At 39.6% G+C, this 16170-nt stretch overlaps 1 protein-coding gene across 2 annotated transcripts in view; it reads left to right on the forward strand.

Annotated features, from left to right (window-relative positions):
• Positions 1 to 16170, forward strand: part of LOC134813455 (adenylate cyclase type 8-like) — an 89014-nt gene that overhangs the window by 66504 nt on the left and 6340 nt on the right. For both annotated transcript variants that reach the window (XM_063821249.1, XM_063821250.1), the window contains exons 20-25: positions 9786 to 9977; positions 10391 to 10515; positions 13718 to 13862; positions 13989 to 14028; positions 14644 to 14762; positions 15615 to 15684. In XM_063821249.1, coding sequence (XP_063677319.1) covers positions 9786 to 9977; positions 10391 to 10515; positions 13718 to 13862; positions 13989 to 14028; positions 14644 to 14762; positions 15615 to 15684 — 691 coding nt within the window. The remainder of the gene's footprint in view (positions 1 to 9785; positions 9978 to 10390; positions 10516 to 13717; positions 13863 to 13988; positions 14029 to 14643; positions 14763 to 15614; positions 15685 to 16170) is intronic.

A 16170-nucleotide genomic window follows, 5' to 3' on the forward strand; every position in this document is an offset into this window, starting at 1 on the left:
ATGTTATAGTAATATACAGATACTATCACTGTTCGTATAGGTTTATGTTATAGTAATATACAGATACTATCACTGTTCGTATTGGTTTATGTTATAGTAATATCAAGATATTATTATCAGTATCCTTTTAGTATCAAGATATTATTAATAATCGTCACCATCAAGATATTATCAATATTATTACAGAATCTCAGTCTAGTCAGATAGTTAGTACTGAACTTGTACGAATATATACCCAGAACTCAGACTATTAAATATGTACGCGGCACAAATATTCTTGCGGACGGTCATGGTCATGATCACGTCTAATACCATGACAAGGGTGAATCCTCTTCTCTCTCCCAATTGAGAAGTGTCGTAGCACTGGCTACCTAGCTATACCTATGTCAGTATATTAATATATTTGGAGATATTTAGTACTGTACTATTTTAGTGGACCTAGGTCAATTGATGTCTGAGACTGAAAGGCATTTCGAAAATATGTAGTTCAGAAATATGTAACAAACATTACATATCAGACAGAGTTATTTTCAGTGATTTGGGAAGCCCAGTTCTTAAAACCTGGCCACTATACTACGTTGTCATACTAGGTGGTATTTAGCGTGTAGACTACATGATGAGACACTACTTAGTGGTAGAAGATACTAGATAGTTACTAAACTATTTGGTGTCTAGACACGCTTCGGCGCGTCAGGCATTTCCCTTATCAGGTATCCTTACTTATCAACTAACACGTGTCACGTGGTATCTTGTGAACAGTGAAGCCGCCGTGTCACGTGGGCTGGTGTGATCACGTGGTATCTTGTGAACAGTGAAGCCGCCGTGTCACGTGGGCTGGTGTGATCACGTGGTATCTTGTGAACAGTGAAGCCGCCGTGTCACGTGGGCTGGTGTGATCACGTGGTCTCTTGTGAACAGTGAAGCCGCCCTGTCACGTGGGCTGGTGTGATCACGTGGTCTCTTGTGAACAGTGAAGCTGCCGTGTCAGTAACAGGTAGCACTGAGATAGCGGGGAGATTTGTAGGAAGAGGTTGTGGTGGTTACCATAGTAACAACACAATGGTGGTTACTTTACTTGCCTCTTTCTGATATACTATATAACTGATTTTGCAGTTACAGATTGGCTGGTGTTACAGTATCTTGATAGTATCTTTATCAAGTTAACAAGATGTTTATAGAAGTGCAGAGCAACCTCACCAATCTGGTGGTGGTATCTTTTTGCAGTAGCACAACGCTTGTAGATCTTTACTACGCACTTCAGTGTTATTGGCTCCTTGATCTATGTTCACATAGTGTTCATGACAACTAGCGGACTAGTCTTCATGACTACTGACTAGTGCAAGTGTTCATGACAACCAGCGGACTAGTTTCATTACTAGTGTTCATGACAACCAGCGGACAAGTCTTCATTACTAGTGTTCATGACAACCAGTGGACTAGTGTTCATTACTAGTGTTCATGACAACCAGTGGACTAGTGTTCATTACTAGTGTTCATTGCCCAGACTTAGTATCAACACAAGATGACTAAAGATAACTGTTGTTCTTGGTTTACCTGAAAAAGAGAAGTTACTCAGTTATTTTGCTCCATGCAGAAAAAGTGACTGGGTTTTCATAATCTAGATCATGACAGATAGTTTTTAAGCGATTAACATTTTTAACAGAACATGTTTTGGCCAGGGTATGATGGGAATTTATTACAGTACATGGTACAATCAGGCAAAAGAGGTCTAGAAAAGGAAGTGCCTTCTCAAATACCTGTACATTACAATATTATGCACTTGTCGGTCGGCATTGTACCTATTTGACCTTGTGTAGCGTTTAATTCGTATTATTAGCAGCTGCTAAAACAAATAATAAGTGCTGATAGATGCTACAACACAGAAAACTGCGCCTCTAATTGCTCTGTTAACGTGCGACAAGACCGTGTAAGTTCCCCTGTTTTCTCCGTTTCTCCAGCACGCCCACCTAGATGAAGTTAGAATTGTGTCAAGTCTCAACGTGTGTGTTCTAATATCACCGTAATACACCCTGAACATAATACGTCTTATCAACAACAAATTAACAGGTACGATATTCCGTACCTGACTACAAAGGGATGGGCTATAAATAGAATTGCTATTTTTGTCGTGTGAATGGCTATATTTGTAGGAGTTCTTGAGCTCACTCGGTTATTGTGGCAGCCTGCTATCGCACGTGCTGCAATTCTTGCACGTGGTCTTATTACGTGTAGTGTGCACGTGCTATTCTCATAGCTTTATTGGTTTCCGTTGGATATTTTGAGGAGTTTTGGTTAGAGAATCTCTACTTGTGATTCAGAGAATCTCCATTTTTAACGGTAACAGCTGACATGATAATGACCTGCTGTCTTACAAAGCACGTACATTTTGTTTGTTTGGGGACTGATTTTGTACATTTACAAGTACAACTCAATACAAGAGTATTAAAGAAGGAGCTTTCGTAAAGAGTATAATAATTTGGTCCAGTGTTAATGCTGGTTAAACTTCTGTTAAAAGAAGATAGGAAAAACAAAGGAGCTATTAAAAGTTTATTTTGAATGTGTAAGTCTCTGGCTGTTATATGACATTGCAACACATTGTGCGACGTAATGTTTGTGCTCAATTTAGTGTGTGCTCCGCAGCCTTAGTATCCTAATAAATATTAAAAGTGTTTTAAATAATGAACAGACAATATGGGGTTAATTATCCTAGACTGCTTTGTGTTTATTGTAATGAACCACTTGCACCGCAAGAGAAGAGAGGAATGCACGTGACTTTTCAATCTAGCAGCGACCATTCAAAACCATTAAAAATAATCCGTGGAATTACTTTGCATTATCTCTACTATAATTCAAAGAATTGTTTTTGTTGTACGACCGCCCACGTGCAAATCAGACGAGAAATAGGAAGTTGCATAGTATATAACCATGGTAACGATTTTGATCGGTTTTGTTGATATTACGCTGTGTTTAGTACGAACAATATTTTAATTGGCTGTATCTCCGGTTTTGTAGGATATTTTTTGACGCGATTTGAACTTACTTACAAAAAATACTATTAGCTTCCTCCCTGTGACCACGGGTTTTCTAGTATTGTATATAATGAGATGGTTTCAAAATACTATTGAAATTCAATTTGTATACTATTGCATTCACTTTCTATCTATAATGCATATCTGAACTAAACCATGATCATCCTTGATGTTTTATAATAGTTAAAAACAATTTGATGCCAGACCAAATCTGAGAATGCCACTAATGACTGAACCGAAGAATGAATGGTATGCTTACTATTATAAGCAGCATCTAAAAATAGATCCGAGAGAGAATTAGACGAATAGTTTAGCAGTGTAAATGATTTTAGGTCTTGAGAAATCTGGTCGAGCCGTCTTTAAGAGAATTAACCAGACCGTTTAGCCTTACTTATTCTTGACCGTTTAGAAATATTTCGAACTTGAAATACAGACATAAAATAAAAGTAATGAATACTGACAAAATGAGTTCGTCTGTACTAATAAACGGCACACCAAAAACTCATATATCATAAATTACGGATTTAAATGTAAATACGAACTTGTTAAAACTTGAACGATCAGAAATTAAGTTTCTCGTTTAATTTAATTAACCGTTTAAAAGTTAGACGCATGATTAATTCGCCACCTTCATATTAATGATATCATACCAGTAGTGTCTTACCAATAAATATGTAGTGATTTTAATGACTTCTATAAATCAATCTACAGGACAGGAAAGAAAACACAATATTTACTACCTGGCTCATATGCGACAAAGATTCTTTTTGAAATTATGTAATTTTGAAGAAATGGAAAGCGTTTTATGAGTTTATCAGTTTACAGCGCTGACAAAGTCTCAGACTTTTTACTTTTACTAATATCTTATGGACAGTACTGGAATAGCCGAACGGAACTTGGGTGGTCCTGACTTATCTTAAATCTGACAGCTTCAAAGCGCGGTTTTACATCAATCAGTTGCAACAGCTTGATAATATGACATGATAACTTCACCGCACAGTTTCTATCCACCAGTCTCCTTGAAACTGGATATCAGTACATGTTTACTGTAAGGTTTTTTTTTTACATATTTGATAGATTTACAGATCTGGCTTGACAAAAATTTTCAGAAAAAATCATGTTCGCGGGAAGCAAAAATCCGATGAGTTTTTTAGGGGGGAGGGGTAGGGGGTTGAGGGGGGTTGGGAAGGGTTGTCACATGACGAGAAATTTTTTGCAAAAATTAAACAATCTTTATTTGTTGATATTATTCACCCCTGTTGCCTAGAGTGGTGGGTCTGCACTTGAGAAGAGTGGGTCTGGCCGCTAGAATGGTGGGTCTGCAATCTAGAAGTGGGTCTGGCAACCAGAATGGTGGGTCTACAATCTAGAAGTGGGTCTGGCAACCAGAATGATGGGTCTGTACCCTTAAAGAGTGGTCTGACAACCAGAGTGGTACGGTGGGTGTGCACTTGAGAATAGTGGGTCTGGCAGCTAGAATGGTGGGTATGCAATCTAGAAGTGGGTCTGTTAACCAGAATTGTGGGTCAACACCCTTGAAGAGTGGGTCTGACAACCAGAATGGTGGGTCTGCACTTGAGAAGAGTGGTTCTTGCGGCTGGAATGGTGGGTCTGCAATCTAGAAGTTGGTCTAGCAACCAGAATTGTGGATCTGCATTCGAGAATAATGAGTCTTCACTCTAGAAGAGTGGGTCTGACAACCAGGGTGGTGGGTCTACACTTGAGAAGAGTTGGTCTGGCAGCTAGAATGGTGGGTCTGCGATCTAAAAGTGGGTCTTGCAACCAGAATGGTGGGTTTGCATTTTTGAAGAGTGGGTCTGACAACCAGAGTGGTGGGTCTGCACTTGAGAAGAGTGGGTCTGGCAGCTAGAATGGTGGGTCTGCAATCTAGAAGTGGGTCTGGCAGTTAGAATGGTGGGTCTGCAATCTAGACGTGGGTCTGGCAACATGAATGGTGGGTCTGCACCCTTCAGGCTTAAAGAGTGGGTCTGACAACCAGAGTGGTAGATCTGCACTTGAGAAGTGTGGGTCTGGCAGCTGGAATGGTGGGTCTGCAATCTAGAAGTTGGTCTGGCAACCAGAATGGTGGGTCTGCACCCTTCAGGCTTCAAGAGTGGGTCTGACAACCAGAGTGGTGGGTCTGCACTTGAGAAGAGTGGGTCTGGCAGCTAGAATGTTGGGTCTGCAATCTATAAGTGGGTCTGGCAGACAGAACGGTGGGTCTGCAGTCTGCACCCTTAAAGAGTGGGTCTGACAACCAGAGTGGTAGATCTGCACTTGAGAAGAGTGGGTCTGGCAGCTGGAATGGTGGGTCTGCAATCTAGAAGTTGGTCTGGCAACCAGAATGGTGGGTGTACGTACACCCTTGAAGAGTTAGTCTGACAACCCGAGTGGTGGGTCTACACTTGAGAAGAGTTGGTCTGGCGGCTAGAATGGTAGGTCTGCGATCTAAAAGTGGGTCTTGCAGCCAGAATGGTGGATCTGCACTTGAGAAGAGTGGGTCTGCAGTCTGCACCCTTAAAGAGTGGGTCTGACAACCAGAGTGGTAGATCTGCACTTGAGAAGAGTGGGTCTGGCAGCTGGAATGGTGGGTCTGCAATCTATAAGTGAGTCTGGCAGCTAGAATTTAGTGGGTCTGAAATCTAGAAGTGGGTCTTGCAACATGAATGTGGGTCTGCACCCTTGAAGAGGGGGTCTGGCAATCAGAATGGTACGTCTACACTCTAGAAGAGTGGGTCTGGCAACCAGAATGGTGGATTTTCGCCCTAGAAGGGTGAGTCTGGAAACCAGAAAGGTGGGTCTACAATCTGGAATAGTGGGTCTGGCAACCAGAATTGCGGGTCTGCATTCTAGAATAGTGGATCTTCACTCTAGAAGAGTGGGCCTGGCAACCAGAATGGTAAGTCTACACTCTGTCAACCAGATTTGGGGGTCTATAAACTAGAATAAAGGAGATATGGCTACCAGAATTGTGGGTTTGGACAACCCGAATGGTGGGTCTTCACTCTAGAATAATAGGTCTGGTGGGTCTACACTTTAGAAGAGTGGGTCTGGCAACTAGATTGGTGTGCCTGCAATCTATAAGAGTGGGTCTGGCAACCAGAATAGTGGGTCTGCAATCAAGGGAATCAAGATGAGTGAGTCTGGCAATCAGAATGGTGGGTCTGCACCTTAGGGTAGTGGGTCTGGAAACAAGAATGATGGGTCAGAATTCTTGAATAGTGGGTCTTCACTCTAGCTAAGAGTGGGTCTGGCAACAAGAATGGTGGGTAAGAATTCTAGAATAGTGGGTCTTCACTCTAGAAGAGTGGGTCTGGCAACCAGAATGGTAAGTCTACACTCTGTCAAGTGTCAACCAGAATTGGGGGTCTAAACTAGAATATAGGATATATGGCAACCAGAATTGTGCGTCTGGAGTCTAGAGTCTAGAATAGTGGGTCCGGCAACCCGAAAGGTGGGTCTTCACTCAAGAATAGTGGGTCTGGCAATCGGAATGGTGCGTCTACACTCTAGAAGAGTGGGGCTGGCAACCAGAATGGTAGGTCTTCGCCTTAGAAGAGTGGGTCTGGCAACCAGAATGGTGGGTCTGCATTTTAGAATAGTGGGTCTTGACTCTATACCTACTAGAAGAGTGGGTCTCCTCTCTAGAAGAGTGAATCTGGCAACCAGAATGGTAATTCTTCACTCTGTCAACCAGAATTGGGGGTCTATGAACTAGAATATAGGAGATATGACAACCAGAATTGTGGGTCTGGACTCTAGAATAGTGGGTCTGGCAACCAAAATGTTGAGTCTGCACTGTAATAGAGTGGGTCTGGCAACTAGAATGCAGACACGTAGCCAAGGGGAAGACTCCCGGAAAAAAATTGAACCCCAAAAAAAATAGGCCCCCTAGTCCCCATGGTCGCCTGGTAAGTGGGCTGTGTTTATGACTGTTTGATTAAACGACACGACAGGCAATCGACTTTAGCATTTCGTAAATTATTCCCAAATCCCACTATACAATATGTACTTATTCAATTCAATGTGACAAGTACTGAGTTCCCCCCTAGCCCCCAACTTTGTATTATTGTGATGTCTGAAATTACAAATTTCTAATGCCAAATGTCGTCTGAAACACCCTATTTCTCAAAAATTTTCCGGGGGCTGCACCCCCAACTTTGTATTATCGCCGTCCTACAAATTTCTTTAATGCCTAATGTCGTCTAAAACAAATAATTTCTAAAAATTTTCTTGGGGGCTGCGCCCCCCCCCAGTCCCCCAACTTTATATTATTGTGATGTCTGATTATTACTGTGCCCCCCAACCCACCAACCTTGTATTATTGTAATGTCTGATTATTGCTGTCCCACAAATGTCGTCTGGAACACTCTATTTCTCAAAAATTTTCCGAAGGCCAGGGCTGCGCCTGCCTAGCCCTCCAACTTTGTATTATTGTGATGTTTGATTATAATTACTGTCCTACAAATTTTTTTAATGCCAAATGTCGTCTAAAACACATAATTTCTCAAAAATTTTCTTATTGGCTGCCCCCCCCCCTCCTTAGCCAACCAACTTTATATTATTGTGATGTCTGATTATTACTGCCCTACTAATTTCTTTAATGCCTAATGTCGTCTGAATCACCCTATTTCTCAAAAATTTTCCGGGGGGTGCGCCCCCCTAGCCTCCCAACTTTGTATTATTGTGATGTCTGATTATTACTGTCCTACAAATTTCTTTAATGCCAAATGTCGTCTAAAACACATTATTTCTCAAAAATTTTCTGAGGGGCTGCGCCCCCCGGCCCCCAACTTTATATTATTGTGATGTATGATTATTGCTGTCCTACAAATTTCTTTAATGCCAAATGTCGTCTGAATCACCCTATTTCTCAAAAATTTTCCGGGGGTTGCGCCCCCAGCCCGGCCCACCAACCTTGTATTATTGTAATGTCTGATTATTGCTGTCCTACAAATGTCGTCTGGAACACCCTATTTCTCAAAAATTTTCCGAAGGCCAGGGCTGCGCCCCCCAACTCTGTATTATTGTGATGTCTGATTATTACTGTCCTACAAATTTCTTTAATGCCAAATGTCGTCTAAAACACATAATTTCTCAAAAATTTTCTGGGGGGCTGCGCCTTCCCCCCTCCCTAGCCAACCAAAGGAGCTTCGCCCCGGCTACGTGTCGTGTCGGGCTACGTGCCCAGAATCGAAAAAACTTAATCTTTAAATGAATAACGGAACCTTCTTTATGAAGTTACGAGATGATAATATAATTGGGAGGCAAAGTGGGTATCGGGCTTGGGGCTCATAATGCGCAAAATTTGGCCGCTGTCGAGTGGGTCTGCCTAAAATTCACAGATCTAGCTATGGGTCTGAGATATTTGTAAAAAAAAAACCTTAGTTTACTGCCATCCTCAGATTGTACAGTTCCAAATACTGGTCTACACAGAACCTCTCACTTCTCAGCTTCAGTTCCTTACTTAACTAGCCACACGGTTATTCACGCGGTGCACCAGGTTAAGCATATATATATATTATATATAAATTAAAATATATATAATTATATATAACATTAACCAACCGGACAGTAGACGTATTTATCCTTTATGTGATTGAGGTTTAGCTGCCGCATTTTGTAGCAATTTGGTCGAATATTTCATAGTACTTAAATTAACTAAAGCGCCAGAGCTTTCAGTCTTCAATTTAAAAGAACTGCGAAGTACATAATTTACTGTAAACGCCAGACTAACTCACCCTCTTTGAAATAACCTCCCTCACTTACCCTCACTTACCCTCTCTTACCCCCACTTACCCTCACTTACCCTCTTTATAGGAATATTCACCCCTCATCCCACACTTGTTCACGATAAGTATATATACCAGTTTGTCAGTGGTAAGCAAATTGTTGATAACTTATTACAAATCACTACTCCTCATCACACGGACCAGCCCTATTTGTCTGCTAGAGATTAATGAAACGCGCGGCTCTCTTGGCACGTGCACGCTATATTAGATATCAGCTAGATAAGTAAGTTAGTGTTCCAGTAACTAACAGACCCCAACCAAACAAACAACTTGTTACTCTGATTACCAGGCTTTGGAACCGTGCCAGGAATGGGCCGCCTCTCATTTTCCTCTGCAGACACTAATTGTGAACGGCTAATTAATTGTGAACTTTTAATTAGTTGTGATACGATATAACACTGTGTATACACGTTGTATCTAATGAGTCTGGGACTCGTATAAGGCTTCGTTGAGTTATACTCTATTCTTTGGTTTCTTTTCAAACTGTGAGATGTCAAATGTTTAGACCATGGAGTTTAGCAATGGCGTGGATTGTGGTCGATTTTAAAATGCGATCGAAGAGTGGTGGCCGTTAAATTGCTATCGAATAATATCATACTTCAAATAAACGAATCTTAAAATATAATGAACACTGAAGAATTATAAAGGCGGTTTCTTAGAAAATAAACTCCATAGATTGCATGCAACCTATGACAAAATATAACTTCTTCGCGTAATATTAAGTATCTCTTTACATACATATTATCATAAAGAACTTACCGTTTCATTAACATGGTTATACTCCCTTATAAAACATATTTACCATCAATATATAATCGTGTCAATAATACGACCTGTTGCAATCTCCAAAATGTCGTTGATGACAAACTGCAAATTGCAGCCGCCTTATTGAAATAATTTCATAACTCTCTCACACCAATTTTTGCAGAGTACCCAACTCTTTAACAAATCCCCTGTATTGCAGGAAGGAGCGGAGGTGACAGGGAGCAAATCCCGGCACTCCCAAGAACTGGTTACAGCCGCCTCCCAGCCCTGGTCACTTCAGAGGATGTTCCAGAAGGAAGCGAAGTTTGTGGCGGACAAAGTGGGATGCAGTCTGATGATCAACCCTCTCACTGCCATGTTTAGATCTACACGTGTCAAGGCTGACTTCTTGGTATGTGGTTATGTTGTGCCACTTTCGGGAATGCTGGAATTTTATTGGAACATTGAGCGGGCACAGATCTAAAGTCGAACGTGCAATTATCTAACAGTACGGCTCTGCCGTTTTCTGACAAAAACGCTTGAAGACACTAAAAAATCCGAGGTTCTGAGCGAACGGACACAATTTTTACAAATTTTTTTACAAAATTGTTCCAAAAGCGGTTGTCTGATGGTTTCTGGTGGTTTCTGATGGTTTTCAGGGATAGTTCTTGACCCGAAAAATAAATGTATTTTAAAGAATTCAGAATTACAAAAATGGTCTTTAATCACATTTGTCAGAAAACAGCTGGGCTGTCAGATCTATACGCGTTTTCAAAAGTGTTGATATTTCATAATATCTACAACTAACCCAACCCCTTTCTACAGAAACATGGTTGGGATACGAACGGGTGCACATGTCTGTTCTCGCGCGGTCTCACCTTCCTCTCCACTCTCACCCTATGTCTTATCTCTCTTATCTGTCTCGCTATCGTTATCTACACTGTATCCTCGTGAGTGCAATCTCTTTTCATAGTTACTCTTTACTTAAATACGATTATAGTTGGAGTTTTAATTTTTTATTCTAGTTACTTGTTATAATTACTTTGTTTATATCAAGGCCTATAACGTATGTGTTACGTTTTTGCATTTAGATCACCAATTAGTACAGACTCAATTAAGTGAGCCTATTAAAACTTGCGGAACCTTTGTAGCTTAACTTTAGAATAAAGTTGTGAAATATTCGGTATTCTTCAGAATAACTTAGTATAATGTTAAAGACTTTTAGCTAGAATTAATTAATTTAAGGAATACTGAATTCTAGTATCAAAATACATACCCTTTCTAAACTTTGTCGAGTGTCGAGTGTCGACCTTAGTGTACACTGTACAATAGGCCAATTTGCCGCACGTCTGATTTTTATAAATTAGCTGACTGGAGCATTGTTTAAATCTACTAAAACTCATTAATCCAAGTTGCCGAAGCTACAATAAAGGGTCACGTGATATGCCCTTTTGTACAAGATGGCACACATTTGTTGGCTCAACTATTTTTCAACTAAATGGTGCCGTCTAGAGGCGAACTATCATTAATTTTGCCCTGTCTCTGATATCCCGCCTAACAAATAGCGTCCAGTACATACCCCTGATTAATTGGAACGTGACTAAACCTGGAAAATAATATATAATACTGCATGAAAATACAAGCCACGTCTATTAAGATTATCTGATTTTATAGAGTTTGTTATCTAGCGTCGACTCAGTAAGAAACAAAATCAGTTAAATCAACAAACTACTCTAGAAGCATGTGTTATCTAGATCATTAAGATTATCATTGTCCAAGTTCCCTCCTTATCATGAACCCAATCAAGGTTGTCAACTGTAAAGTTGATGTGCCTGATAAGGGAGCCCTGTTACACAGATATCATAGAACGTACACACGTCACTATTTCTAACTGCAGTTAATTAGCACACGTACTCCACCACCTTAAAGAGGCCGGATAATGCACAATCCTCGCCCTCGTCACGAGCTGTGCTGTCATTCAACATCCGGGTAGTAAGTTCTCTCAGAGCTTCACATTTATTAGAACTGATAGTGGTATCAGTACTGTATTACTACATGTAGTTATCTGTGCAGTGTGGAGATAACAGTAATGATTAATCATCGTGTGGCACGTGTGACGTCATCGTGTGGCACGTGTGACCTTATGTGGCACGTGTGACGTCATCAAGTGGCAAGTGTGACGTCATCAAGTGGCAAGTGTGACGTCATATGGCATGTGTGACGTCATGTGACACGTGTGACGTCATCGTGTGGCACGTGTGACGTTGTGTGGCACGTGTGACGTTGTGTGGCACGTGTGATGCTATGTGGCACGTGTGACGTTATCGTGTGGCACGTGTGACGTCATCGTGTGGCACGTGTGACGTTATGTGGCACGTGTGACGTTGTGTGGCACGTGTGACGTTATGTGGCACGTGTGGCGTCATCGTGTGGCACGTGTGACGTTATGTGGCACGTATGACGTTGTGTGGCACGTGTGACGTTATGTCCGCACCTCATTTCCGTATTGCTGATATCTTCAAATAGTCTGATAATAATCAGAGCAGCTATGATGGAATCATTGGAGCACTTGGAGAGACGATAACAACCCTCACTCAAGAGTGGGTCTCACATATTTTAATTGTCAGCAGTTATACTATATTAGTGAATTAGGTAGGTTAAGAATTTACTTAATATCTACATAATATTCCTTAGTAAGTACTTCATAATATTACTCTTGTCACATTTAATTACTCTCGTCTACTGACACATGTCAAGTTGTGTTAATTTTCCTTGCGTTAATTCATGACAGCCGCTTCATTATAATGGCGGACTGGTATTAATTGCTTATTGTGTGCTGATGAAATAGTAGAATAGTAGACCTTCAAGTTGAATATTGAGAACAGAAAGATTGCAGTGTTGGGCGAGGTGGGGGAGGGTGGGGGAGGGTGGGGGAGGTTGGGGGAGGGTGAGGGTACCGGAAGAAGATGTTTTCCAAACTTGCGTCATAGGAACGTTCTGGCTTTCACTAAAGTATCACTTAAGGGATTTAATATACGATTCAATACAATTAAAAGTTTCGCAATTGATGGTGCCCATGAGCATCATCAGTTGCGAAACTTATAGTTGACCTAAATTAGAGCAGTCTACAAGACAGTAATAAATCTAATAGATTGAAAAAGTGTGATGAATTTTTAGTGCAAGTGTTAGTATTCAACTTAAAACTCATACTTTATCAATAATTGAGATCATTAGTTACTGGAGCGGAGTCAGTTCTGGATTACAGTTCATTCGCGCATCACCTAACAAAGCTACACCCTAAATCCTAAAACCTCTATCTTTACTTTGTTGAACGCTTTTACGTGGAATAGATAACTAGATGTGTTGATTTTCATATTAAATCACAGTTTTTTGGGAGGATTGTTTGCCTGGTGTGATGACAACCAAGAAAATCACATTAATAAATTAACCAATAATATTAGTTCCTCGCTTAGTACTTACGCTTGGTACTAGTACTTACGCTTTATTATTAAATATCCATAATTACACAGAGTTACTTTTCTTAAGAAATACTGGTATCCTACAGATCATATCTCACAGTCTCATTAGAAACTTAAACCAACTGATAATATTAGTGCTCCCTTACAAACCCTGTTATATTGTGAGCTACATCGTGCTAATGGACACAGCTTAATTCAAGTTATATTTTACAGTTACTTCCGCAAACGTGGCTACAAATCTTGTTAAATAAAAACAATCATTACAGCTTACAACCAAGGTGCACATATTTTGAACGAAAACCAATGAATCATTATACCATTTAAATATTGTAATGAAGGTACTGCCAATTTGTTACATTCATTTTTTATTTATAATAATCTTATGAGCTGATCTAAACCAAGGAAGTGCTGCGAAAATGATCATATTTTTTAAATCCGTGAAAATGAATGCCCGCAAAATATCTGGTTTTACAGTTATTACGTTTATTTAATAACTTAACTACAGACACAGTGCAGTAATAAAGGTTTAGTTTACTTAATTAAATAATTAAAATTCTGTAAAGCTGTAATAACTTAACAAAGATTTAGTTTTAAATTCAATGTATTAACTAAACTCCGGTAAGAAAGGTTTAGTGAATTAAATAAAATAACTAAACTCCAGTACATATTTCAGTGTACCAGTGCTAGTAGTGGAGATAATAACAAACACAGTGATCCTGATGGTAATGTTGATAATGCTGGCTCGGTGGAGAAGGGTCAAACAGCTGGGTTTTCTGGAGAATCTCAAACAAGTTCCTTTCCCACTAATACCTGCATTTGTGAGTTTTGTGATTTGTTAATTGGTTAATTAGCTAATTGATTGTTTTGGTGCACACGAGAGTGTTGTGCCAAAGAGCCACACCCAGTTAGTAATCATATGATTGTAATGTTGTTGTTCTTTTCAGACGTCGCTATTTCTACTGATCTCTACTTTCACCTCTATTGGTAAGTACAGCTTAATAGTTTACCAAATATGTTATTTATTTATTATTGTTATGTAGGGGTGTGTGGGGGGGGGGGGGGGGTTATTGTTATGTAGGGGGGGGGGGGGGGGTAGGAGTGTGGCATGGGGGTTGTATGGAAATGTTTTATTATATTAGAACTTTAGAGTTTATAAGGACTAACTTTAATATAAAATTATTAATCTAGAACGCGTGACCACTGTTAAATTAACGTTACTAGTGACAATATATTTCTAACACCTGGTCACCCCACACATGGTGCACATTTTACTAACTTTCTTATATTTTAATCTAAATATTATCGCCGGAAACCTGATATTTCTTTTGTGGGCTCTTAGTAAGGCCGGACCAAGGGTACTGTGTAGAATTCAGTATATCATTGTGCAATTAGGGGAAAAGATAGGGACCATAGAAATTATAAGTGTTCTATTATGGGACTAATCAGAGATAAGATGTTTAATATTAGATACGAGGGATAATGGATATAATACTATTAATAGAATGTGCGGCTTTTTATCTTTTATTATTATTATATAATCTTAGAACTGCACAGAACTGTTAGTATATTATAGGTTATTAATGCTAGTAAACTGCGCAGGTTTGGTGTGGGGCGAGACAGAAAACACTAAAACAGTTGCTAGTCCCAGTCCCACCTTTGTGGTCCTCTCCGTGATCCTGGTCTTATCTCACTTCCTTATCTACCACAGATTTGATTGGGTGAGTCACTTTTAGACATGTTATAATAATTATAAATTAAAATTTAATAACACCACTAGTTATTAAGATAAAACGTATATAGTATATAAAGTTATATTATATGGTTTGTTGTTTAATGTTGCGAACAATTTGGCTAGAAGGTAGAAATTTTAAAGAAAAAGGCTTTTAGTTTTATTACTTTTATTTTTATCCGGTATGCATGGTATGTCTACCCTAGATTCCTGTATCGCTATAATACCGTTACTCTAATATAATATAACCGTTACAAAGTTACAAACTGGTTACCTAGTTATCAGACAGCTCAATTTGTCGGTCTTGGGACACTTCTTAACTTAGACATAAAGCCGTTTTGTTTAGCCACGCACTTAAACTGACAGATTGAGGAGCTCATCTTATATAAGGGGCATCGTTTTGAAAACGAACACAATACCCATTTATTCCTCAACTTTTGTCAAATGAGCATCGATCCCCACACCCATTGGCATTATTCTAGAAGAACACGTGTACACCTTTAACTCACACTATATAATGGGGACCTTGAAATACCCTGTTAGATTAACCTTTATATAGCCCGACTTTAATTACTGGTCTAGTTCAGACTGTCTAGACTTGTGGTATAAACCCTGCTTTGTATAATAGTTAATATAGTATTATATAATAGTTAATATATAGTATTATATAATAGTTAATATATAGTAAGTCAGCTCTATATTATAGTGTGTCAGCTCTGGTGTCTGTGTTGAACAGAGTTCTCCCAGATCTAACTTAAGGTCAAATAATGAGAACATATTCTCATGTTTATTTGCCAGCTCACCTCTGGTAAATAGGTAATAACATCCCCCCATGTTACAGGTTATAGAGACTTGTCTGCTGGTTGCAACTACCGCTGTTACTCTTGTTTATCTCCTCCTCGGATCTGACAGTAAGTCTCACTCCCACTACATTTATTTTGTATTTTTACAATGATTTCCTGACCTTTAAAACTAAAAACAGATTAATATTAATACCCATTTGCTTATTCCGTGCTGTTGAGTAAACATTTCAAAGTAAAGGAAGGTCATGATGGGACTGAGTGCATCTCCACACATATAATAACAATAACAAATATACACTATTATATACTGTATAGTAGAGCTCCCCCAATGACTGTAGTTTTAAATGTTGCTTGGCAGTATCTGTAACTAACACCAGACACACTACTACTACAGTATGTGTTACTCTTCAAGCTGGTGGCAATACTAACTACCACACCACTGTCCTATGATTGGTGGTGGTAATAGTGACCAGTAACCCAGTTGTTTAGTAGTTAGTGTGTTTCTCACTGATAACACAGCACTGATAACACGCTTCAGCACTCTACCGTGACGGGGTTATCTTGCCACCCTCTCTTGTATGAGTTATAGTGGGT

This window comes from Bolinopsis microptera, chromosome 3, assembly GCF_026151205.1.
Source record: "Bolinopsis microptera isolate Bmic1 chromosome 3, MBARI_Bmic_1.0, whole genome shotgun sequence".
In the NCBI taxonomy this organism is placed as follows: domain Eukaryota; kingdom Metazoa; phylum Ctenophora; class Tentaculata; order Lobata; family Bolinopsidae; genus Bolinopsis; species Bolinopsis microptera.